Here is a 27606-nt window from a genome sequence, read left to right on the forward strand (position 1 = left end):
GAAACTCAAAAATATAAAACGATCATGCTTTGAAGGAAATGGAGACAAATGTATTCCTTCATATTTTTGTCACCACATTTACTGCCTAAGTATTAATTTCAGTTATTTTCATGACTTCTAGTTCAAGAACACCAAGCATATCAGTTGCCCTAAGATGGCATTTCAAGTACTACGTGAGAGCAGATTTTGACAAATCAGCATGAAGCTGCCATGTGAGCCAGGCATTCATATATGGAAACACTGAAGCCCAACAGGATATGATCCAGGCTGCCATATTGCCTCTCTCTCTCTCTCTCTCTCTCTCTCTCTCACACACACACTCTCTCACACACAAGATTTTGCAAGGACTGCATACGTAGGAGCAATTATGGGGCCTTTAATTGGAACTGTGATGGACAGTTATACGGAGCTCATCTGTAATGCAGACTTTAAAAAGCCCAGGCATAGACAAACAGATCAGCAGAGCTGAAGCGCCTGGACCACTGCAGATGCTGATAATGGATTTTCTTATTAATAGATGTTGTTTCTGCTTGTTTAAAATTCCCTTTATCATGTGTAGATCATGCAAATCATCCTGAATGATGGTAGTAATACAATCCTGATAGAGAAGATCTTAGTTAATGTGATGTCACCACAAATATTGTGCTAAAATTACTGAGTCATGACTGGATCATGGACATCATGACAACACGTCATTGGTGACACAACACTAATGCTGTTTATTACACATAGTGACTCCTTGCTGACATAGATCATAAATTCCATTTAATTGGCTGTATTTTTCAAATGCTTCCAGCATTTGAAAGGGTTTTGCACTTTCCTTAATGACACTTGGTGGAAATAACATGACAGAAGTACAACCCCAATTGCAAAAAAAAGTTGGGACACTGTATAAAACAGTAATAAAAACAATGTGATAATTAGCAAATCATGGAAATCTTATATTTCATTGAAAATAGTACAAAGACAACATATTAAATGCTGAAACTGAGAATTAAAAAAAAAAAATGCTCATTTTGAATTTGATGTCAGCAACATGTTTCAGAAAAGTTGGGACAGGGGCATGTTTACCACTGTTGCATCACCTCTACTTTTAACAACACTCTGTAAACATTTGGGAACTGAGGAGACCAATTGCTGTAGTTTTGAAAGAGAAATGTTGTCTCATTCTTGCCTGATATACAATTTCATTTGCTCAACAGTTCAAGTCTCCTTTGTCGTATTTTGCGCTTCATAATTCGCCAAATGTTTTAAATGGGAGACAAGTCTGGACTGCAGGCAGGCCAGTTTAGCACCCTGACTCTTTTACATGGAGTCATGCAGTTTTAATATGTTCAGAAAGCAGTTTGGCATTGTCTTGCTGAAAGAAGGAAGGCCATCCTTGAAAAAGATTTTGTCTGGATGACAGCATATTGCTCTGAAATGTGTATATATCATTCAGCATTAATGATGCCTTCTCAGATGTACAAGCTACCCATGTCATGTGCACTAATGCACCCTCATACCATCACAGATGCTGGCTTTTGAACTGTGCACTGATAACAAGCCAGATGGTCCCTCTCCTCTTTAGCCTGGAGGATGTGGTGTCCATGATTTCTCAAAAGAATTTCTACTTTTGATTCGTCAGACCTCGGGACAATTTTACACTTTGCCTCAGTCCATCGTAAGCGAGCTTGGGCCCAGAGAAGGTGACGGTGTTTCTGGATATTGTTTATATTTGGTTTTGACTTGCATTTGTGGATGCAGTAATGAACTGTTTTCACAGATGAAGGTTTTTGGAAGTATTCCTGAACCCATACAGTGATTTCCACTACAGACACGTGCCTGCTTTTAATGCAGTGTCATCTGAGGGCTTGAAGATCACAGGCATCCAATATGTTTTCAACCTTGTCCTCCCTCACATAGAGATTTCTCCAGATTCTCTGAATCTTTTAATGATATTATGTACCATAGATGATGTGATCCCCAAATTCTTTGCAATTCTACATCGAAGAACGTTATTCTTAAATTGTTGCACTGTTTGCCAACGCAGTCTTCACAGTGTGGTGAACCCCTCCCCATCTTTACTTCTGAGAGACTCCGCCTCTCTGGGATGCTCTTTTTATACCCAGTCATGTTACTGACCTGTTGCCAATTAAACAAATTAGGTTTTTTTTAGCATTACACAACTTTTTCAGTCGTTTTTTGCCCCTGTCCCAACTTTTCTGAAACATCTTGTTGACATCAAATTTAAAATAAGCATATATTTTTCAAAAAACAACAAAAATTCTCAGTTTGAACAGCTGATATGTTGTCTTTGTACTATTTTTAATGAAATATAGTGTTTCCATCATTTGCAAATCTTCACATTCTGTTGTTATTAATGTTTTACACAATGTCCCAACTTTTTTGGAATTGAGGTTTATATATATATATATATATGGGCGGCACGGTGGTGTAGTGGTTAGCGCTGTCGCCTCACAGCAAGAAGGTCCTGGGTTCGAGCCCCGGGGCCGGTGGGGGCCTTTCTGTGTGGAGTTTGCATGTTCTCCCCGTGTCCGCGTGGGTTTCCTCCGGGTGCTCCGGTTTCCCCCACAGTCCAAAGACATGCAGGTTAGGTTAACTGGTGACTCTAAATTGACCGTAGGTGTGAATGTGAATGGTTGTCTGTGTCTATGTGTCAGCCCTGTGATGACCTGGCGACTTGTCCAGGGTGTACCCCGCCTTTCGCCCGTAGTCAGCTGGGATAGGCTCCAGCTTGCCTGCGACTCTGTAGAAGGATAAAGCGGCTAGAGATAATGAGATGAGATTATATATATATATATAATGTTTTTATCAAAGGGTGGAGCACAGAGGACGGCAGGACAGAGATCAGGTTTGAAACCAGGGGTTTTATTGCCACACTTTTCAGTGAACAAACTCGTACTACCCACACACACACACGACCGGCGTCTGGTTCGGGGATGAGCTCCTCTGCTTTTGCTCTCCCTCCTTAAGTAGGGCGCGGTCACTGGGAAGACACACACAAACACAGGTTAATTGACATCAGGTATAGTGATTCTGCCACTTACCTTCCCTGACTCCGCCCTCCTGTCACAGACCGGCGCTTGACCATGCCCCCGCTGCCACATACCCCCACCGCCCGACTCAGGCCGGGCGGCTGTCCGGCCTGCAGCCGACTCCCCCCCCTTGACGGGAGAGGAAGTCCGCCACGACCATCTGCGCCCCCGGCCTGTGGACCACCTTGAAATTAAAGGGTTGGAGTGCCAAATACCAACGGGTGATCCGCGCGTTGGCATCCTTCATGCGGTGGAGCCACTGGAGGGGCGCGTGGTCCGAACAGAGGGTGAAAGGGCGCCCCAGCAGGTAGTAATGGAGGGCGAAGACCGCCCACTTGATTGCCAGATACTCTTTTTCTATTGTGCTGTAGCGCCCCTCACGCACCAACAGCTTCCTACTGATGTATAGGACTGGGCGGTCCTCCCCCTCCACCTCCTGGGACAAAACAGCCCCCAGCCCTCTGTCCGATGCATCCGTCTGTAATATAAAGGGGAGAGAAAAGTCAGGGGAGTGTAAAAGTGGCCCCCCACACAGTGCGGCCTTTACCTCAGAAAAAGCCCGCTGGCATTGCTCCGTCCACTGGACCGGATCTGGTGCCCCCTTTTTAGTGAGATCAGTCAGTGGGCTGGTGACGTCCGAATAATTAGGTATAAACCTACGATAATAGCCAGCCAGCCCCAGGAACTGTCTCACCCCCTTTTTGGTCTTGGGCCTCGGGCAGGCCGCAATTGCTGCGGTCTTGTTAATTTGGGGACGCACCTGCCCATTGCCCAAGTGGAAGCCCAGATACCGTACTTCCACCCGCCCAATCGCACACTTCTTCGGGTTGGCTGTGAGACCCGCTCGCCTCAGCGACCTAAGGACGGCCCTCAGATGTTCGAGATGCCTCGGCCAGTCATTACTATAGATAATAATGTCATCGAGGTAGGCGGCTGCATAGGTGGTGTGGGGGCGGAGGACCCTGTCCATCAGCCGCTGAAACGTAGCGGGCGCCCCAAACAGCCCGAACGGAAGTGTGACGAATTGGTGTAAACCGAACGGTGTGGAAAAGGCCGTTTTTTTCTCGGGATAGTGGAGTCAAGGGGATCTGCCAGTATCCCTTCGTTAAATCCAGTGTCGAATAAAAGCAAGCAGTGCCTAGTCGATCAAGCAACTCATCAATACGAGGTATTGGATACGCGTCGAATTTAGACACTGCATTGACTTTTCTATAGTCCACACAGAACCAGACCGACCTGTCGGTCTTGGGTACCAAGACCACCGGGCTGCTCCTGTCACTGTGGGACTCCTTGACGATGCCCATTTCGAGCATGGCCTCGAGTTCTTCCCGAACCACTTTTTCTTGTGTTCGGGTAGCCTGTAAGGGCGGCTACGCACTACCACCCCCAGGGGCGTCTCAATGTGGTGCTCTATGAGGTTGGTGCGGCCGGGCAGGGGCGAGAACACGTCCAAAAACTCGGTCTGCAACTGGGCGACCTCCGCAAGTTGGGTTGGGGAGAGGTGGTCTCCACAGGGGACCGGAGAGGTATGTGATGTCAATGCGCCTTTTTGAACCTCCGGCCCCAGCTCCGCCTTCTCCGGAACCACCAACACCAACGCTACGGGGACCTCCTCATTCCAGAGTTTGAGTAGATTGAGGTGGTAAATCTGTAGTGCCCCACCCCTGTCCGTCCGCCTCACCTCATAGTCGACGTCCCCAACTCGCCATGTGACCTCGAAGGGTCCTTGCCACTTGGCGACTAATTTAGAGCTCGATGTGGGCAACAGTACGAGTACTTTATCTCCCGGTGCGAACTCTCTAAGGCACGTACCCTTGTTGTACAGGCGGGTTTGCCGTTCTTGGGCCTGCCGCAAATTCTCCTGGGTTAGGTGTGTGAGTGTGTGGAGTTTTGTGCACAGGTCAATAACGTATTGAATTTCGTTTTTACTTGGTGAAGGTCCCTCCTCCCAATTTTCTCGCAGCACATCTAAAATGCTGCGCAGCTTACACCCATATAATAATTCAAACGGGGAGAACCCCGTGGAGGCTTGGGGGACCTCTCGCACTGCAAATAACAAGGGTTCGAGCCATTTATCCCAGTTACGTGCGTCCTCACTTATGAATTTTTTAATTATGTTCTTGAGGGTGCGATTAAACCGTTCAACTAAACTGTCCGTTTGTGGGTGATACACACTGGTGCGGATCGGCTTAATACCCAATAACCCATACAGTTCGTTCAGTGTTTGTGACATAAACGAGGTGCCTTGATCAGTCAGAATCTCTTTCGGGATTCCAACTTGGGAGATGACGCGGAAGAGTGCCTCCGCAATACTGCGTGCTGAGATATTGTGAAGAGGCAAGGCTTCCGGGTATCGTGTTGCATAGTCCACCAGAACTAATATAAAGAGGTACCCTCGTGTTGACCGATCTAATGGCCCGACGAGATCCATCCCAATTCTTTCAAACAGGGTCTCGATTAACGGGAGAGGGCGCAAAGGTGCTTTTGGAATGGCCGCTGGATTTACTAACTGGCATTCGCGGCATGCCGTACACCACCTACGGACATCGCCGTGAATCCCCGGCCAATAGAATCGGGCCATTATTCGGGCTAGTGTCTTATCCTGCCCTAGGTGTCCAGCCATGGGATTAAAGTGAATTCGGAATTAAAAGCTGCGTGACTCGTTCTTTAGTTTGAGTGTCCTGCGTCACTTGGTATAATCTATCCTTCATAATCGCGAAGTAGGGGAAGGACGGGGTGGTGTTCGGCTGGAGCGTTTGACCATCGATTACTCTCACTTGGTCAAACGCATGCCGCAGAGTCTCGTCCCGTGACTGCTCCAATGGGAAATCCGTGAGGGATTCCCCGAGAGAGAGAGGAGGAGCCAGCGGCTCCTCACTCTGACGCTGAGATGACGTAGACGGCTCTGTGACAGCTGCTCCTGCCAAAGCGACACCGGGACCTCCCCCTGTTAAATGGCAGGACCCACTCTTCACTAAGTGTGTCATTAAATCCCGAAATCCCGGCCAATCAGTCCCCAAAATTATAGAGTGGGTAAGGCAAGGATTAACCACCGCCTTCACTATAAATTTTTCCCCTCGGAAAGAAATGTGGACCAACACCAAAGGGTAGCTGTGAACGTCCCCGTGCACACACAACACCTTCACCCCCTGTGCTCCCCCCAATGCCTCGTTTTGCACCAGGCTTTGGTGAATTGAGGTCTGATTACAACCAGAATCCACCAACTCCTGATATGTATCCCCTAGAATATTCACCGGTATGGATTACTCTCCGGACCAATCGAGGGCGGCTCCTGGCGCGTCGGGGATCCGAACCACCGTGCCCACCTCCATTACCATGCACTGTTGTTGGAGGTGGCCCGGCTCCCCGCAGCGCCAGCAAACCGGCCCGGGCTTCCTCTCCGCACTGGTGTTCTGGGGCTCACTCACTTGGGGGGGGGAGAGACAGACACAGAAGGGAGAAACGGGAGGGCACCACGGGTGCGGCGGGCCGGCACAGGTGGCACCAGCCCCCGTGGTGGGGGAATGGGGCGAGGATGAGACACAGGAGGAGAGGGAGAGAGAGAGAAGAGGAGAGGAGAGAAAGGGCTGTCTGCTGTCCTGCCACCAGGACAGCCGCCATATGGTCCTCCGCCAGCTCGATTGCCTGATCCAGCGACGCCGGGCGGTGGCACTGGACCCACTCTGCGGTTCCTGCTGGCAAGCGTGCGACGAATTGCTCCAGTACCACCTGGTCGATGATCCCCTCGGCATCGCGGTTGTCGGCCCTCAACCACTGCCAGCAGGCGTCCTGGAGTTGCTGGCCAAACGCGAACGGCCGGCCGACTTCCTCCAAGCGCAAAGCGCGGAAGCTGCTGCTCCGGGGTGCACCCCACACGCTGGAGGACGGCCTGGCGAAGGTCCGCGTAGGCCAGCCGGCAGTCAGCGGGGAGCTGTAGCGCTGCCAGCTGCGCCTCTCCCGTTAGCAGGGGGAGGAGGCGCGCCGCGCGCTGCTCCATCGGCCACCCTGAGGTCTCCGCGACTTGCTCGAAGAGCGTGATGAATGCCTCGGGGTCGTCCTGCGGGCCCATCTTTGTTAGGGTGAGGGGGGATGGGCCCGCGGTGGGAGCGTTGGTGGACCCCGCCGACGCGAGGAGGTGCCAGAACGCCTGACGATCTTCTTGCTGGGCCAACACCAGGGCCTCGAACCACTGTTCCTGCTCCTTTTGGAGGGTGACTAGCGCCTGGTGCTGGCTTTGCTGGGCCGTGGCGAGGGCGTGGACCAGTTCGGCGAACGGGGAGGACTCCATGGGGCTGTTCGGTTGCTGCGCTCCAGGCCCGGGTTTCGGCACCACTGTAATGTTTTTATCGAAGGGTGGAGCACAGAGGACGGCAGGACAGAGATCAGGTTTGAAACTAGGGGGCTTATTGCCACACTTTTCAGTGAACGAACTCGTACTACACACACACGACCGGCGTCTGGTTCGGGGATGAGCTCCTCTGCTCTATGCTCTCCCTCCTTAAGTAGGGCGCGGTCACTGGGAAGACACACAAACACAGGTTAATTGACATCAGGTGTAGTGATTCTGCCACTTACCTTCCCTGACTCCGCCCTCCTGTCATAGACTGGTGCTTGACCATGCCCCCGCTGCCACAATATAATCTCATTATCTCTAGCCGCTTTATCCTGTTCTGCAGGGTCGCAAGCAAGCTGGAGCCTATCCCAGCTGACTACAGGCGAAAGGCGGGGTACACCCTGGACAAGTCGCCAGGTCATCACAGGGCTGACACATAGACACAGACAACTATTCACACTCACACCTACGGTCAATTTAGAGTCACCAGTTAACCTAACCTGCATGTCTTTGGGGGAAACCGGAGCAACCCATGCAGACATGGGAAGAACATGAAAACTCCACACGGAAAGGCCCTCGCCGGCCACAGGGCTCGAACCTGGACCTTCTTGTTGTGAAGCAACAGCGCTAACCACTACACCACCCTGCCGCCATATTGGTGCTTAAAAGTAGATAAAGAGAACCCAGTTAAACAAATGAGACAAAAATATTATACTTGGTCATTTATTTATTGATGAAAATGATCCAATATTACATATCTGTGAGTGGCAAAAGTACAGTGGTGCTTTAAAGTTTGTGAACCCTTTAGAATTTTCTATATTTCTGCATAAATATGACCTAAAACATCATCAGATTTTCACACAAGCCCTAAAAGTAGATAACAAGAACCCAGTTAAACAAATGAGACAAAAATATTATACTTGGTCATTTATTTATTGAGGAAAATGATCCAATATTACATATCTGTGAGTGGCAAAAGTATGTGAACCTCTAGGATTAACAGTTAATTTGAAGGTGAAATTAGAGTCAGGTGTTTTCAATCAGTGGGATGACAATCAGGTGAGAGTGGGCACCCTGTTTTATTTAAAGAACAGGGATCTATCAAAGTCTGATCTTCACAACACATGTTTGTGGAAGTGTATCATGGCACGAACAAAGGAGATTTCTGAGGACCTCAGAAAAAGCATTGTTGATGCTCATCAGGTTGGAAAAGGTTACAAAACCATCTCTAAAGAGTTTGGACTCCACCAATCTACAGTCAGACACATTGTGTACAAATGGAGGAAATTCAAGACCATTGTTACCCTCCCCAGGAGTGGTCGACCAACAAAGATCACTCCAAGAGCAAGGCGTGTAATAGTCAGCGAGGTCACAAAGGACCCCAGGGTAACTTCTAAGCAACTGAAGGCCTCTCTCACATTGGCTAATGTTAATGTTCATGAGTCCACCATCAGGAGAACACTGAACAACAATGGTGTGCATGGCAGGGTTGTAAGGAGAAAGCCACTGCTCTCCAAAAAGAACATTGCTGCGCGTCTGCAGTTTGATAAAGATCATGTGGACAAGCCAGAAGGCTAATGGAAAAATGTTTTGTGGCTGGATGAGACCAAAATAGAACTTTTTGGTTTAAATGAGAAGTGTTATGTTTGGAGAAAGGAAAACACTGCATTCCAGCATAAGAACCTTATCCCATCTGTGAAACATGGTGGTGGTAGTATCATGGTTTGGGCCTGTTTTGCTGCATCTGGGCCAGGACAGCTTGCCATCGTCGATGAAACAATGAATTCTGAATTATACCAGTGAATTCTAAAGGAAAATGTCAGGACATCTGTCCATGAACTGAATCTCAAGAGAAGGTGGGTCATGCAGCAAGACAACGACCCTAAGCACACAAGTCGTTCTATCAAAGAATGGTTAAAGACGAATAAAGTTAATGTTTTGGAATGGCCAAGTCAAAGTCCTGACCTTAATCCAATCGAAATGTTGTGGAAGGACCTAAAGCGAGCAGTTCATGTGAGGAAACCCACCAACATCCCAGACCTGAAGCTGTTCTGTATGGAGGAATGGGCTAAAATTCCTCCAAGCCGGTGTGCAGGACTGCTCAACAGTTACCGGAAATGTTTAGTTGCAGTTACTGCTGCACAAGGGGGTCACACCAGATACTGAAAGCAAAGGTTCACATACTTTTGCCACTCACAGATATGTAATATTGGCTCATTTTCCTCAATAAATAAATGACCAAGTATAATATTTTTGTCTCATTTGTTGAAGTGGGTTCTCTTTATCTACTTTTAGGACTTGTGTGAAAATCTGATGATGTTTTAGGTCATATTTATGCAGAAATATAGAAAATTCTAAAGGGTTCACAAACTTTCAAGCACCACTGTATGTGAACCTCTAGGATTAGCAGTTAATTTGAAGGTGAAACTAGAGTCAGGTGTTTTCAATCAATGGGATGACAATCAGATGTGAGTGGGCACCCTGTTTTATTTAAAGAACAGGGATCTATCTAAGTCTGATCTTTACAACACATGTTTGTGGAAGTGTATCATGGCACAAACAAAGGAGATTTCTGAGGACCTCAGAAAAAGCGTTGTTGATGCTCATCAGGCTGGAAAAGGTTACAAAACCATCTCTAAAGAGTTTGGACTCCACCAATCCACAGTCAGACAGATTGTGTACAAATGGAGGAAATTCAAGGCCATTGTTACCCTCCCCAGGAGTGGTTGTCCAACAAAGATGCAAGAGCAAGGTGTGTAATAGTCGGTGAGGTCACAAAGGACCCCAGGGTAACTTCTAAGCAACCGAAGGCCTCTCTCACATTGGCTAATGTTAATGTTCATGAGTCCACCATCAGGAGAACACTGAACAACAATGGTGTGCATGGCAGGGTTGCAAGGAGGGTTGCACTGCTCTTCAAAAAGAACATTGTTGCTCATCTGCAGTTTGCTAAAGATCACGTGGACACTCCAGAAGGCTATTGGAAAAATTTTTGTGGACAGATGAGACCAGAATAGAAAATCATTTTTTAAAATGAGAAGCGTTATATTTGGAGAAACGAAAACACTGCATTCCAGCATAAGAACCTTATCCCATCTGTGAAACATGGTGGTGGTAGTATCATGGCTTGGGCCCCTTTTGCTGCATCTGGGCCAGGACGGCTTGCCATCATTGATGGAACAATGAATTCTGAATCATACCAGCAAGTTCTAAAGGAAAATGTCAGGACATCTGTCCATGAACTGAATCTCAAGAGAAGGTGGGTCACGCAGCAGAACAACGACCCTAAGCACACAAGTCATTCTACCAAAGAATGGTTAAAGAAGAATAAAGTTAATGTTTTGGAATGGCCAAGTCAAAGTCCTGACCTTAATCCAATCGAAATGTTGTGGAAGGACCTGAAGCGAGCAGTTCATGTGAGGAAACCCACCAACATCCCAGACTTGAAGCTGTTCTGTACAGAGGAATGGGCTAAAATTTTTCCAAGCCAGTGTGCAGGACTGATCAACAGTTACCGGAAATGTTTAGTTGCAGTTATTGCTGCACAAGGGGGTCACACCAGATACTGAAAGCAAAGGTTCACATACTTTTGCCACTCATAGATATGTAATATTGGATCATTTTCCTCAATAAATAAATAAATGACCAAGTATAATATTTTTGTCTCATTTGTTTAACTGGGTTCTCTTTATCTATTTTTAGGACTTGTGTGAAAATCTGATGATGTTTTAGGTTATATTTATGCAGAAATATAGAAAATTCTAAAGGGTTCACAAACTTTCAAGCACCACTATATATATATATATATATATATATATATATATATATATATATATATGGGCAATTCTTTAGCAGAGAGGTCAAAATTATGAAATTATTCAGATTGCCTTAACTTGCCAGCTCAGTGATATTGCTAAAGTATGGAATCCAAGGCAAAATGTACTGAAAATCACATTTAAAAATCATCACCCCAATTATAGCAATGTTGCTTCAGATAAATCTTGGTTTGAATTTTAAGAAATGAAAGTTTGTTCTTTTCTGATGTAATTCTGTTACTGACTTTTCTTTCTTAATCAAAGATTTTGCATTCAGAGTTAAACATAGACAAATTTTCTATGTTTTTTAGGGTCAAAAGGTACCCCATACAGTGTCATGATTGCCGTTCTCCTTGTCCTGGATGTAATTCGTATGAAAGATACGAATGGTGTATTTCCCAGTAAAACACTTATGTCTATATGTATATATGGAGACACACACACACACACACACACACACACAAACTGCAGCACTGCATAAAATATATCCATCAGTGATATTAACACAAACATAAATATACATAATTACATACATTTTTCAGTGAGTGCTGCTCCTGCCAAAGGGATAAAACTCTTGCCAAAATGAGAATTTCTCTAAATGAAGAATGGATGTGCTATTAGAATTAGTAGGAAGGATGCTGTATGATATACTACCTAAGTGCTCGCTTGTGAAAGAAAAACCTTGCATTTATTTCCTATGGATGAGGGGTAATGAGATGTTTAATATATTAGCTTCTAATGGCTACTAAAGCCTCAGCTTATTCCTCAGCAGTAAGCCATTACTGGCTTTTATCTCCTGTCTTCAGAGTGCTGCATCACCTGCTGCTTTCAGTATTTCTGTCATGGAGCCATTCACAAGGAATATTGTCATGCACCAAGCCACTATCGGAGACTGTGTGCAGCTCTGTCATGTTTTCATATTTAATATATAGCTGCTTTTAAGCTCAGCATATCCTGTAGACACCATAATAGGAAATGGTGAAGGAAATGTTTTACACCACACTAAAACCTGATTCTTTTTGTGTCGCATTGTGCAGTAGTTGCTGTTGTGAATTTAATCCTAAGGAACCAATTGAAAAAAGTAAGCATACTGTGGAATATCAATGTCCCTTTGTAAGTTCATTTCCCCATAGCTTTTACTATTCATTATAGCGGTTCTATCTCTGTTGCTCTTACACACAAAAAAGACAAGCCTCATTTGATTCATTTGGGTGAATGATTCCTTTACAGTGACACTGAGATTAGGTTGGATAACAGGGCCAGTGGAGCACAGGAAACAAAATGGACAATCACCTCCCAACCTAATGGAGTCCTGTTCTTTATGACCTTCATAAAACACACACTTCTTCCCGTCCAGCCGACACACTAACACAGTGGTGACACTATTATGCAGGGTTAGGAAACAGTTATCACCAATCATTTCAGGTTGTCATCTACAGTGACCTGATTTGGGTCCAAATGTTGTCTAAGGCCACTCTCTCTCTCTCTCTCTCTCTCTCTCTCTCTCTCTCTCATAATGCTAATGTGACTGGAATTTTTTGTTAGATATGAAAGTAACATTTTCAGTTTATAATTAAAGATAAACTGGGTCAATACTGTATATATGACAAGTTATTCAATTTAATTAACAAGATTTCACAGGATCAGATGTCATGGCACTGAATTGATGTTATTTGTTATTTAGCTAAATTATTGTGCTGAACTTTATTCATCGTTTCAGACATTAACATACAGTGGGGCAAAAAAGTATTTAGTCAGTCACCAATTGTGCAAGTTCTCCCACTTAAAAAGATGAGAGAGGCCTGTAATTTTCATCATAGGTATACAACCCCGATTCCAAAAAAGTTGGGACAAAGTACAAATTGTAAATAAAAACGGAATGCAATAATTTACAAATCTCAAAAACTGATATTGTATTCACAATAGAACATAGACAACATATCAAATGTCGAAAGTGAGACATTTTGAAATTTCATGCCAAATATTGGCTCATTTGAAATTTCATGACAGCAACACATCTCAAAAAAGTTGGGATGGGGCAATAAGAGGCTGGAAAAGTTAAAGGTACAAAAAAGGAACAGCTGGAGGACCAAATTGCAACTCATTAGGTCAATTGGCAATAGGTCATTAACATGACTGGGTATAAAAAGAGCATCTTGGAGTGGCAGCGGCTCTCAGAAGTAAAGATGGGAAGAGGATCACCAATCCCCCTAATTCTGTGCCGACAAATAGTGGAGCAATATCAGAAAGGAGTTCGACAGTGTAAAATTGCAAATAGTTTGAACATATCATCATCTACAGTGCATAATATCATCAAAAGATTCAGAGAATCTGGAAGAATCTCTGTGCATAACGGTCAAGGCCGGAAAACCATACTGGGTGCCCGTGATCTTCGGGCCCTTAGACGGCACTGCATCATATACAGGCATGCTTCTGTATTGGAAATCACAAAATGGGCTCAGGAATATTTCCAGAGAACATTATCTGTGAACACAATTCACCGTGCCATCCGCCGTTGCCAGCTAAAACTCTATAGTTCAAAGAAGAAGCCGTAGCTAAACATGATCCAGAAGCGCAGACATCTTCTCTGGGCCAAGGCTCATTTAAAATGGACTGTGGCAAAGTGGAAAACTGTTCTGTGGTCAGACAAATCAAAATTTGAAGTTCTTTATGGAAACCAGGGACGCCGTGTCATTCGGACTAAAGAGGAGAAGGACGACCCAAGTTGTTATCAGCGCTCAGTTCAGAAGCCTGCATCTCTGATGGTATGGGGTTGCATTAGTGCGTGTGGCATAGGCAGCTTACACATCTGGAAAGACACCATCAATGCTGAAAGGTATATCCAGGTTCTAGAGCAACATATGCTCCCATCCAGACGACGTCTCTTTCAGGGAAGACCTTGCATTTTCCAACATGACAATGTCAAACCACATACTGCATCAATTACAGCATCATGGCTGCGTAGAAGAAGGGTCCGGGTACTGAACTGGCCAGCCTGCAGTCCAGATCTTTCACCCATAGAAAACATTTGGCGCATCATAAAACGGAAGATACGACAAAAAAAGACCGAAGACAGTTGAGCAACTAGAATCCTACATTAGACAAGAATGGGTTAACATTCCTATCCCTAAACTTGAGCAACTTGTCTCCTCAGTCCCCAGACATTTACAGACTGTTGTAAAGAGAAAAGGGGATGTTTCACAGTGGTAAACATGGCCTTGTCCCAACTTTTTTGAGATGTGTTGTTGTCATGAAATTTAAAATCACCTAATTTTTCTCTTAAAATGATACATTTTCTCAGTTTAAACATTTGATATGTCATCTATGTTCTATTCTGAATAAAATATAGAATTTTGAAACTTCCACATCATTGCGTTCCGTTTTTATTTACAATTTGTACTTTGTCCCAACTTTTTTGGAATCGGGGTTGTACCTCAACTATGAGAGACAAAATGAGAAAAAAAAATCCAGAAAATCACATTGTCTGATTTTTAAAGAATTTATTTGCAAATTATGGTGGAAAATAAGTATTTGGTCAATAACAAAAGTTAATCTCAATACTTTGTTATCTACCCTTTGTTGGCAATGACAGAGGTCAAATGTTTTCTGTAAGTCTTCACAAGGTTTTCACACACTGTTGCCGGTATTTTGGCCCATTCCTCCATGCAGATCTCCTCTAGAGCAGTGATGTTTTGGGGCTGTCGATGGGCAACACGGACTTTCAACTCCCTCCAAAGATTTTCTATGGGGTTGAGATCTGGAGACTGGCTAGGCCACTCCAGGACCTTGAAATGCTTCTTACGAAGCCACTCCTTCGTTGCCCAGGCGGTGTGTTTGGGATCATTGTCACGCTGAAAGACCCAGCCACGTTTCATCTTCAATGCCCTTGCTGATGGAAGGAGGTTTTCACTCAAAATCTCATGATACATGGCCCCATTCATTCTTTCCTTTACACGTATCAGTCGTCCTGGTCCCTTTGCAGAAAAACAGCCCCAAAGCATGATGTTTCCACCCCCATGCTTCAGAGTAGGTATGGTGTTCTTTGGATGCAACTCAGCATTCTTTCTCCTCCAAACACGACAAGTTGAGTTTTTACCAAAAAGTTCTATTTTGGTTTCATCTGACCATATGACATTCTCCCAATCCTCTTCTGGATCATCCAAATGCTCTCTAGCAAACTTCAGACGGGCCTGGACATGTACTGGCTTAAGCAGGGGGACACGTCTGGCACTGCAGGATTCAAGTCCCTGGCGGCGTAGTGTGTTACTGATGGTAGCCTTTGTTACTTTGGTCCCAGCTCTCTGCAGGTCATTCACTAGGTCCCCCCGTGTGGTTCTGGGATTTTTGCTCACCGTTCTTGTGATCATTTTGACCCCACGGGGTGAGATCTTGCGTGGAGCCCCAGATCGAGGGAGATTATCAGTGGTCTTGTATGTCTTCCATTTTCTAATAATTGCTCCCACAGTTGATTTCTTCACACCAAGCTGCTTACCTATTGCAGATTCAGTCTTCCCAGCCTGGTGCAGGTCTACAATTTTGTTTCTGGTGTCCTTTGACAGCTCTTTGGTCTTGGCCATAGTGGAGTTTGGAGTGTGACTGTTTGAGGTTGTGGACAGGTGTCTTTTATACTGATAACGAGTTCAAACAGGTGCCATTAATACAGGTAACGAGTGGAGGACAGAGGAGCCTCTTAAAGAAGAAGTTACAGGTCTGTGAGAGCCAGAAATCTTACTTGTTTGTAGGTGACCAAATACTTATTTTACCGAGGAATTTACCAATTAATTCATTAAAAATCCTACAATGTGATTTCCTGGATTCTTTCCCCCCATTCTGTCTCTCATAGTTGAAGTGTACCTGTGATGAAAATTACAGGCCTCTTTCATCTTTTTAAGTGGGAGAACTTGCACAATTGGTGGCTGACTAAATACTTTTTTGCCCCACTGTAGTTATGAAATCATTGGGCCTGTAAAACCAGAGGTTTTTCTTCTTCAGCCTAGATTTACTATCATTTTCTTAGTCATAACAAGACAACATTTGTATTCAGATCTTCTTTCTTGTGTGTGATATTAGGACATATGCGTGCATGCTTGCTTGCACTCAATCTTTCCAGTATTGATTTTTATGAAACATCTTTGTGCCAATGTATTTTTCCCCCATCTCATTAAAGTTGGAGCCTCTCTCTCTCTCTCTCTCTCTCTTTCACTAGTTGTCATGCTCAGACTGAGTCATCAGTCACAGCTTTCTGGAAGTGCTCCAAGTGTCTACGTTTGAGCAAATGGACAAAATAGCCTTGTGAAATCTGCCTCTTTTGCCAATCACATTATTACATTCCCCCTCGGCCAGTAAAATATTACATTAAGTTGGGTCATTGATAATTGAATTTCTCAAATGTATGAGAAGTGCATTTTTCACAGCTCTCTATGAGACATCTGCTTCTAAATCTAAATCGTAGCCAATACTATATATACAGCATCAGAAGATCAATCATTTGTATAGATGTCCTGTATATTGCTATGGATTGTGCCATTCCTGAGCACATTACTGCTGTAAGAAAACAATTATCTGCATATAATGATTAGAAAGATGTTGCAGTTTATCAGACTTAGTTGATTATCATCCAGGAGATGTTCCTGTAAAATATCACAGGCCCTGGTCATAGACCTGGTCATTTGTGTTAACTTGTGCAGATATTTTGTGATAAATGATTATAGTTTCAGGCTTAAAATTGGGCAGAAAGTGTGATTTATATGGAAACAATGAACTTAGTAGTAACTTGTTGATCTCTTTCCAGGTTACATGGAAGATACCATGAATTGGCTCCACATTTAGTTCCCATGGATTACACAAATGAGCCTGATGTTAAAGTCCCTTTAAGCCTCATAGTCAATATGCCCGAGCTGAAGGTAATGCTACTTTTAACACCGCAACATACAGTGAATACTCAAGTATTAGTAGTCCAAACATTTGTTCAATGATCCAGATTAAACCTTAGATTTGATATGAAATCTAACAGACACTTGATTTTATGGTGTGAAACTGGATCTCAGTGGAACCATTGATTTTTTTGTTTTGAAGATATTGAACAGCATGTGAAAGGAAGGGGAGTGTGCACCACTGAGCTTGTTAAAGTTAACACTCTATGAAATTATGCTGTATCAGGATATTAAGTTCGCACTTTTGGATTTTCATGGTTGTAAACAAGCATACTGTGTACTTAATCTTGAACGTGAGAATTTAGTGCAAAGCTTCTTTATTTGCAAATGTTGTGAGTAGATTGTTCTAGCAAACTAAGAAATACCAAGTAATAAAATAAGTATTTAATGGTTTAGATCCTGGGTGTCAACTCTTAAAAAGCATTATTTCACAGCGATGTTGAATTCTTGAATCTGATTGGTCAGAAGGTGTTACTCAGTTTTCTATAACAGCAGCTCTGGCAATAGTTCCAGTTGTATTCAGATGGCAGGTTTACAGCTGTGGTCAGAAGTTTACATACAGTGTAAATGTCTTCTTGGATATGAATGTCATGGCAATATTTGGGCTTGCAGTAATTTATTTGAACTGTTCTTTTTCTGTGGCAGAATGTATAGCATACATCTTTAATTAAAAAAAACACTAGAATTTGGTGCACAAGTTTAAATTTTCTTTGGGTTTTCTGAAATTAACACAGGGTCAAAATTATACATATAAGGTCAAAAATGTACATACGCTCACTTAGATTATTAATTCAGAGGTGCTGAAACTTCCAAAATGTCTCTTATCTTGCCAAGGCCGAGGTCACTTAATTTCCTGTTAGTGATCATAATTGACTACAGCCGGTAGATTCTCTATGCCTTCATAAAAAGGGCTTGTTTACAGCACTTATTGGACTGACCAACACACAATAAAATGGGAAAGTCCAAGGAGCTCAGTGCAGATCTGAGAAAGAGGTTTGCAGATATATACGACTCCAGAATGTCTCTTGGAGCCATTTCTAAACAACTGCAAATTCCAAGATCAGTTCAAGCAATTGTATCCAAGTTATTGTGAGGTGTAGTCACTTTGCCAAGCCACTTTGCTTCAAGAAAACCCAAACTGTCACCCTCAGCTGAAAGGAAATTGGTTTGGATGGTCAGGAACAACCTGGGAACCACCATGGCACAGCCCTGCCATGAACTGGAAGCTGAGGGATCACTGTCTACAGTTCAGATCAACATGGACTAAGAGGTTGCTATCAAAGAAATAACCCCTTGCTCCAAAATTGACACCTTCAAACTTAACTAAAGTTTGAAGCTGACCACATGGACAAAGAAAAAGCCTTCTGGAGGACAGCTGTATGGTCAGATGAGACAAAGATTGAGTTGTTTGGCCACAATGATCACCATGTACCAGTGGCAGCTGGTAGTCTTTCAAACAGGGGAGGCTGGTCGGTTACGGTATTTCCAGATTTTAAAAGAAAAAACATCAATTTTGCCCATACTCTTGCCTCTGATCTGGCTGATTGTTGGCAGAGTCACAAACTGTGAAATAACAGGTTCTTTTGGCCCATTAGCCTACTGTCCAATATACATGATGGTGGTGTTGGGGGGGTATATTTTAACATTTTATATTTTAAAATTGTGGCATGTGGCATGTTGTTTAAAAATTGATCATTATTGAAAGCAGCTTTTTGTCAGGAACCTCAGCAGTAACAGCAGAGTGTTCTGGAATAGGCACAAGCACTGACCTTGGGGAGCCAAACATAGAGCTGGGTGCCACGCATTTCATTCAATGACACTTTCCCTATATTTTACTTATTTTGACGGAGAAATGTTTTATTGACAATTTTGATAACCCTTCACTTTTAATCCAGGTCTGTAGTGTGAAATGTTCTCGGCTGTGTTTTTGTTTAAAAATGTTTTCCAAATTGTAGCTGTGTTTAATTCATATCCAGAAAAATATATATTCCAATATAATATACTCAGCATAAACATTTTAAATAGATTCTATATTTTTGGTCCATCCATGACATATTACTAAAGTAGCCTATTTACTGTTGTTGATGTGGGTCACTTGCTGTTAGCCAATTCACTTTCTCGTACCAGGAGAGCTGAAAGAAACGAGTATTATTCCCTACCTTTTTCACCAAGTCAATTTGAGGCATTGGTCTACCCTGCTCTTTAATTTTAATTTTTTTCCTTGAAAGGAAGACTGGCAAATGGCTTCTCGCCAAAATTAAATCAACAATGCTTGGTATCCGTGCGCAGCTTTCTTGCTAGCTGACTAGCCCCCTCAAGTTCAAGTTCAGTCACTCAAATAAACGAAATTTCTGGAACTAAGATAGCAAACTTGACAATACTATATTTACACTTTATTTACAATGAAAATATATACAAACTAAAAAAGCTGGTAGAAACCGTATGTAATGAATGAAATCGAAATGTAAGCTGATCTCTTACAATACACCACACCACTTGCGAATCCACATGGGACTGAACTGAAATTCACCGCTGCCTGTCTATATTTGAAACGAGCTGTCAATCAAAGAAAATATCCGTCCGCTTTCACCAATCACCAGTCTCCTTGCGGAAAGCTTTGCCATGTCCCTCCCACTGTGAGGCTGGGAGTCCGTGGGAGTCCATGGGCGGGCGTTTTCGCAGTATTTGTCCAATAATCGTCTTGCATTTTGATATTGAAAAGCGCATAGCTCCCAAATGCCATTGAAGTCCACTGAGGCTGGGCTGCATCGCGTTGTCACGAGGGGGAAAAACTCATGCACACATTAGGCGAACTGGGGAAAGTTATAACGGAATGATTTTGCACTGTAGTTGGGTTGAGCACATATATTTCTATGATTCTGGATCTGAAATAGCAATGTTATAAGGTCGGCTATAACATAAGCCTAGCGCAATTCATCCTACACGATGTTCATCATTTTTAGAGGAGGCTGAGCCTCCCTCGTTGTCTTAGAGCAATCGCCCGTGCCATGTACAGAGGGACACTGTACCAGCTGCTGGTGGTGGTAGGATCATCATGCTCTGGGGCTGTTTTGCTGCCAGTGGAACTGGTTCATTGCACAAAGGGGATGGAATAATGAAGAAGGAGGACTACCTCAGAATTCTTCAGCATAAACCATCAGAAACTTGAACATGACTTGGGACTTGGGAGTTACAACAGGACAATGAACCCAAACACACATCAGAGCTGGTTGTGGAGGATAAAGCAGGCTAACATTAAGGTTAAAACAAGTCCCCTATTGAAAATATATGGACCGTGCTTATAAGTCGAGTCCATGCCAAGAAAAAAACAAATTTAATTGAACTCTACCAATTCTACCATGAAGCGTCATGAAATTCTGAATTCTGCCAGAAGCTTGTTCATAGTAAACAAAAATGTTTAGTCAAAGTGAATCTTGTGAAGAGACATTTTACCCAAATATTAGGTGTGCTGTATGTATATTTTTGACCCTGTATGTATAATTTTGACCCTGTATTGATTTCAGAAAACCCAAAGAAAATTAAAACTTGTGCACCAAATTCTAGTGTGTTTTTTACATTAAAGATGTATGCTGTACATTCTGCCACAGAAAAAGAACAGTTCAAAGAAATGACTGAAAGCCCAAATATTGCCATAATATTCATATCCAAGATGACATTCATGAAACTGTATGTAAACTTCTGACCACAACTGTATATTACTCTGCCTGTTCTAATATGTTATAGTTGCTCTAGTAACAACTCACTGGGGTTTTGTATGGAGGACATTCTACATAATGTAAGCCTAATACTAAAAATGGATTTTAAAAATGTTTTTGGTGAAGGTTTCTGTTGGGAGAGGTTTATTTAACATTTATGAAAGGAGTCCCCATTCTTAGAGCTTTGTCTTGCAGACATTCCATAAATATGTAACTATAAACAGTTCAAAGTATGATATATCAATCTTATAATAAAATAAATATTGCAATTGTTGACCTATATGTTATAAGAGGAATAAACACTTCCTATAATACGGACTATCATCAGAAAACACAGCACACCGCCACACCGTTACTTATTTTTCTATAGTCGTGCACCCTGTTGTGTTTTATTTCTTACTTATTATTTGGGTCTCTTTAAAAATATATTTAAAAATAAAAGTTACACAATACATAGCTGTTTGTCCCAACTTGGACAGAATTTAGCTTTCTGTTATATGTGCATGCAATGTAAAAGGTATAGTCTATATTCTCATTTAGCTATTTACAAGACAATTTATGCCAAAGAGACTTTGGTTTAATTAGGCAACAATGGAGTCAACACTAGTGTATTTTAGGATTAACTGTCTTCAACTAAAATATAATTTATTACCATTTCCTGCATCAGACCTGATCTCTGACTCTCCAGTGAACTTTTCCTGATCAGGCACGATGACCATAATGTGTCCTTGCTGGTGATGTAATTGTTCCTTCCTGTAAATATGTCGTGTGGTTAGTGGGGCTGTAAACCCCCACACAGAGGTGGCCCATACTGAAGGAGACTGTTCACACTGGAATTGATGAGCCTCTGACAGCACACAGCCTCCAAAAGTCTTCCTGGAGTTCATAAACGTAAATCTCTGTCCATACTCAGTCCAAGGCTGGCTGCTAATTAGCCTTTCATGTTCAAGTGATGTGATTCACCACACATCATTGAGTCTAAGTGCTTTTTACGTCAGTGTTGTTCCCCTACAGATTGGCCTTTCTCTGACCCAGGATCAACATCTCTTAATCAAATATTTACTTGAATATTCTAAGGGAAACAAAAGGCTCGTATTAAGACAACTTACTGCTCATTGCTACTCTGAATGGTCTCAGACTGTCCATCTTGTATGTTCCTTCTAGGAAGTGTTTTCTCCTCATATTAGTGCATTTAAGACAGAAGTAATTGTCAAGAATTGTATGTTTATTCAATAAGAATTTCTGTGTTTGTTGAAGGTGGAAATACAATGTCTTGCAAAAGTACTCATGCCCCTTTGGTGTTTGTCCTGTTTTGTCGCATTACAAGCTGGAATTAAAATGGATTTTGGGGGGTTAGCACCATTTGATTTACACAACATGCCTACCACTTTAAAGGTGAAAATTGTTGTTTTATTATGACACAAACGATAATTAAGATGAAAAACAGAAATCTGGAGTGTGCATAGGTATTCACCCCCTTTCATATGAAATCCCTAAACAGAGGTGGAAAAACCCGGGTGCAGAAAGTAAAAACCCTGCCACATTTTTGCTCCAGCCAATTCAATGAACCAGCTGATCCTAATTACCACATCCCCTAAGCCAGGTTGATCAGCTAATTGGTGAAATCACCTGTGTTGAGAGCACAGGCAGAAGGAAAACCTAAGCAGGACTTTTACTTTGTCAATCCAGTTTTTCCACCTCTATCCCTAAATAAGAGCTGGTCCAACCAATTCACTTCATAAGTCACATAATTAGTTGATTAAGATCCACCTGTGTGCAATCAAAGGGTCACATGATCTGTCACATGATGTCTGTTTAACTCAACCTGTTCTGGAAGGACCCTGGCTCTGCAACACTACTAAGCAAGCAACATGAAAACCAAGGAGCCTCCAAACAGGTCAGAGTGTCACAGTCCAGTCCAGTCCATCCATGCCTGAGTTTGTGGGACTTCCATGCTGGCTCCAGGCCGGATCCGGGACAGGAATTCAGTCCTGCCCTGCTGTAGGCCATTTTCCCTGAAGCCACTCCCACACCTGCTACCACTCCTCTCCCATCAACCAGGGCCTTCTTAAGAGCTGTTTGGAGCTACTCCAGTTGCCAGACTGTCTCTTGCAGACTTTTCTTGCCTTGCTACAGTCCTTTGGTGTCGTGACTTCTCGATTCCCCCTGCCTGTATTGTTCCGGGTTTGTTTTTTTGGGTCTATTTTTCTGTCCAGTTTTTGTCCCTGTTTTACCTGCCTGTTCTTCTGGATTGTGTTTTTTGCTTCCTCTACCTGGGTCTCCCTTGTCCCTGTTTTCTTCAGTTTTTGTGAAGATTTTTCTGTCCTGTTTTTGTCCCTGACCGTGCCTGCCTGCTCTTCTGTGTTTTGACCTCTTGGCCCGTTCTTTGACCACTGATTTTTGCCTGAGCCCTATTGTACCTCTGCCTTCAACTTCATTAAAGAAGTTCTTTTCTGTACACTGCCTGTTTTGAGTCTGCTCTTGGGTCCTCACTTCACCTCGGCTCGCCATTTCTGACAAAGTTGTGAAGAAGTATAGATCAGGGTTGGGTTATAAAAAATATCCCAAACATTGAATATCCCACGGAGCTCCATTAAATCCATTATAGCAAAATGGAAAGAATATGGCACCACTACAAATCTGACGAGAAGGCCGCCCACCAAAACTCACAGACCGGGCAAGGAGGGCATTAATCAGAGATGCACCAAAGATAACACTGAAGGAGCTGCAAAGATCCACAGTGGAAATGGGAGTATCTGTCTATAGGATCACTTTAAGCCGTACACTCCACAAAGCGTGACTTTATAGAAGAGTGGCCAGAAAAAAGCCATTGCTTAAAGAAAAAAAATAAGAAAACATGTTTGGAGTTTGCCCAACAGCATGTGTCAGACTCCCCAAACACATGGAAGAATATTCTCTGGTCAAATGAGATTAAAATTGAACTTTTTGGCCATCATGGGAAATGCCATGTGTGGCACAAACCTAACACTTCCCAACACCCTGAGATCACCATTCCTACAGTGAAGCATGGTGGTGGCAGCATCATGCTGTGGGGATGTTTTTCATCTGCAGGGACAGGAAAGTTGGTCAGGATTGAAGGAAAGATGGATGGCACTAAATACAGGGCAATTCTGGAGGAAAACCTGTTTGAGTCAACCAGAGATTTGAGACTGGGATGAAGGTTCACATTCCAGCAGGACAATGATCCTAAACATACTGCTAAAGCTACACTGGAGTTGTTTAAAGGGAAACATTTAAATGTCTTGGAATGGCCTAGTCTAGGGCTTTTCAAAGTGTGGGGCAGTTTCAAGTGCATTTTGGCGGGTTTTGAACATATTTTGGACTGGAAAATGTCAGCAGTATCTGGCAACATTGCATGATGTGCGAGTCAGTGTTTATGTAGGCTTAAATTCTGTTACTGAAAGTGTGTTATGTTTACAGTGAAGGACTGTGTGCACTTTATTTTTTTTACTTAATACAAGAAATTAATGGATGCCAACATTTTTGCCAAAATGGTATTTTATTTTCCATTGTTTAGGCAGCTTCAGCATCATACTGTGAGATTCTGTTCAAATTTGTTTTTTTCTTCTATGAAGCCTGAGCCATTTATTTTATTAGTTTATAATTATTGTTTAATTTAGTCTTCAGGAGAGACTGCCTGCACACAGTACTAGTATTAATAGTTTTTTTTCTTATATGAAAGCTGAGGCATTTATATTATATTTTAAGGTAACTTCATGTTGTGCTGTGAGGTTCTCTGCACTTTAACTTTTGAACCAACAGGTGCATTTGGATAAGTAAAGCCTATTTTTCTGCATTTTTGTAGTCCTGGTAATCTTTTATATTGGTAAAGTTGTTTATAGGACCATTTCTCAGTGTCTGTTTTTTTAATCAATAGTTTTTCAGTAATAACTTAATATTATACATATCACTCAATTTTAATCACAAAAAGAGAAAATCGCAACAATTTCTCGCAACTTTCACTTCCTCCTGCAATGTAATCGCAACAAAAACCTAAAAAACACGGCAACTTTCATCGCAATTTTTTGGAACACCCCCCGCAACATCAGACATTTTAGCCCGCAACAATCACAAAATTTAAAATGTGAAAAATAAAAAAATAAAAATGTGTACAACAACCATTTTTTAAAAATACGAATGGAACATTAAGTATAGCAACAACAAAAATTGTAAGGGGGGGCGCTATTGTTTATTTGCTCTCTGAGGGGGGGCTGACTCTCCCACACTTTGAAAACCCCTGGCCTAGTCAAAGCCCAGACCTCAATCCAATTGAGAATCTGTGGCATAACTTGAAGATTGCTGTACACCAACGCGACCCATCTAACTTGAAGGAGTTGGAGCAGTTTTGCCTTGAGGAATGGGCAAAAATCCCAGTGGTTTGATGTGCTAAGCTAAGAGAGACATACCCCAAGAGACTTGCAGCTGTAACTGCAGCAAAAGGTGGCTCTACAAAGTATTGACTTTGGGGGTGAATACCTATGCACACTCGAGATTTCTGTTTTTTTTTTATCTTAATTATTGTTTGTGTCACAATAAAAAAAAAACAATTTTCACCTTTAAAGTTGTAGGCATGTTGTGTAAATCAAATGGTGCTAACCCCCCAAAAATCAATTTTAATTCCATCTTGTAATGCGACAAAACAGGACAAACACCAAGGGGGGAGGAATACTTTTGCAAGACACTGTATATGACAATGAAGCAAAAATTTCATTGCTTGCCTCACAAGAATATCATAATTGGGTGAACAAGAAGATTCAAGTTGGAAGAACTCTCGTCTAAACTTGAAAACATTAGTAAAGTCAATAACAGTAGTCAAAAGTTGAGAAAACTCAAAAATCTCTTGCAGTATGTTGCCTTGATCATTTGAGTTTTCTCAACATTTTCGTTTTTATAGTGTAGAAAAGTGCCAATGTTACATTTTTAAATTATAGTCAGTGTTTAACTGTTCATCATGATGCACAATATCATCATGTTCATGTGTTAAAAGGATTGTCACTTATAAAAACATCTGTTTGCTAGCAAGGTCCATAAACTGATTGCCAGACTGTGTTGCATTAGCCTGCTAAATGAAACCATGGGAACAGTTTCTGGCAATCTACAAACACAAAAGATAGCAGCTGACTTGTGATTTGTAAACGTATTCCTCAGCGATAAAGCAGCTTTGTCTGCCATACCTTTTAAAATTTCATGTGATAGACAGAATTATTGAATTACAAAAGGACTCCTCTCTGAGCTGTGTCCCAATAGTACACATACATAGTGTCCATAACATCCAACAAAAATTGTTTTGTCATCAACGTACATTGTAATATTGACAATACCAGAGTATAATTGAGTTCTGATTGTTTAGAAACTATTAATTATTTTTCTGTAACAGCACACCTCTGACAATAGTGCTGACTGAAAGGCAAATCACAGGTTTGTATTAATGTCCTCATTCTAATACATTATCATTTCTATAATAACAACTTTCACAGGGACTTACATAGTGGATGCTCAACAAAGACAAAATAAAAAAAATGTGTGTAATTGTTAATATGATAGGCTTAATATTATAAGCTTTCTGTAAGGAGACATTTACTTAAGTATTTTTGAGAGAAGTTTCCAGTGTCAGAACTTCAGAGATCAGTATCAGAGGCAAAGCTGTAACTGTTGTTTTCCAACAAGGGAGAGTATTCAGGATGGAGGTTATTTTGCGTTCTTGGTAACAGGATAAGATGTGTGTGTGTGTGTGTGTGTGTGTGTGTGTGTGTGTGTGTGTGTGTGTGTGTGTGTGTGTGTGTGTGTGTTTTTGTCTTATAAAATTCAAGAGAAAGACAAAAGACAGCCTGGTGAGGAAAATACTGTTTATAGCTGTTATAACGTAAGTGACTTATTTCATGGACTTTCCACAACATTATATATGACTATAAACATATAAAAAGTATGTTCTGTATTATTATTATTATTATTATTAATAATAATAATAATAATAATAATAATAGCTGTCAGGCAAAACAAACCTCGCCTGGTAGCACTTATGATGAATATGAAAGAAGATATTGCGAAAAAATGATTTTGACCTTTTTGGTGACCTTGACCTTGATTTTGACCTTGTGTGTGACCATACTTGGCCAATAAACATGGTTTTGATTCTGATTCTTTGCTGCTCTCAGCCAATCAGAACACACCGTACTGCACGATTGTTACACTCTTACATTCTTACAGCACGATGATATAGTGGCTACCATCTCTATATGAAGCAGTAGCCACAAAAACCTTGACCTTGACTGGATGACCCACAAAATGTTGGAGGTTCTATTTGAGACCAATGCCCATCTATCCTGAAAGTTTCATGAAGATTGGTCCAGCCATTTTCCCGTAACATCATTAACAAACAAACCCCACTGAAAACAATACCTTGCCCCCTGGTGGACTCTGTCCCGGGTGAGGTAATAATAATAATATTGGTAGTAAAAGAATAAAACCCATCAGGACATGCTGTTAAAGGAAAATAATCAACTTCCCATTTGGCTGGATCACCCCACACTGTCGATTATTTTCCTATCACAGCATGGGTAAGTTATGTTTTATTCCTTACTTATCAGCACATGTCTGGTTGGGAATGTGGACCACACCTATTGATCTTACATCAGAGGATATGACAAATGAATAGCTGACATTTTGAGTGCTAGAAGAGCACAGGGTGGTTAGCCATGCACAGACTCAAACACACTGTGCTGTAACACTGCGCCAGAGCTCAGAATATAT

At 42.3% G+C, this 27606-nt stretch overlaps 1 protein-coding gene across 1 annotated transcript in view; it reads left to right on the plus strand.

The window, feature by feature from the left end:
* Positions 1-27606, plus strand: part of cib2 (calcium and integrin binding family member 2) — a 48623-nt gene that overhangs the window by 14520 nt on the left and 6497 nt on the right. The window contains exon 3 of the mRNA XM_060903343.1: positions 16978-17089. Coding sequence (XP_060759326.1) covers positions 16978-17089 — 112 coding nt within the window. The remainder of the gene's footprint in view (positions 1-16977; positions 17090-27606) is intronic.

Source organism: Neoarius graeffei, chromosome 2, assembly GCF_027579695.1.
Source record: "Neoarius graeffei isolate fNeoGra1 chromosome 2, fNeoGra1.pri, whole genome shotgun sequence".
Lineage (NCBI taxonomy): Eukaryota > Metazoa > Chordata > Actinopteri > Siluriformes > Ariidae > Neoarius > Neoarius graeffei.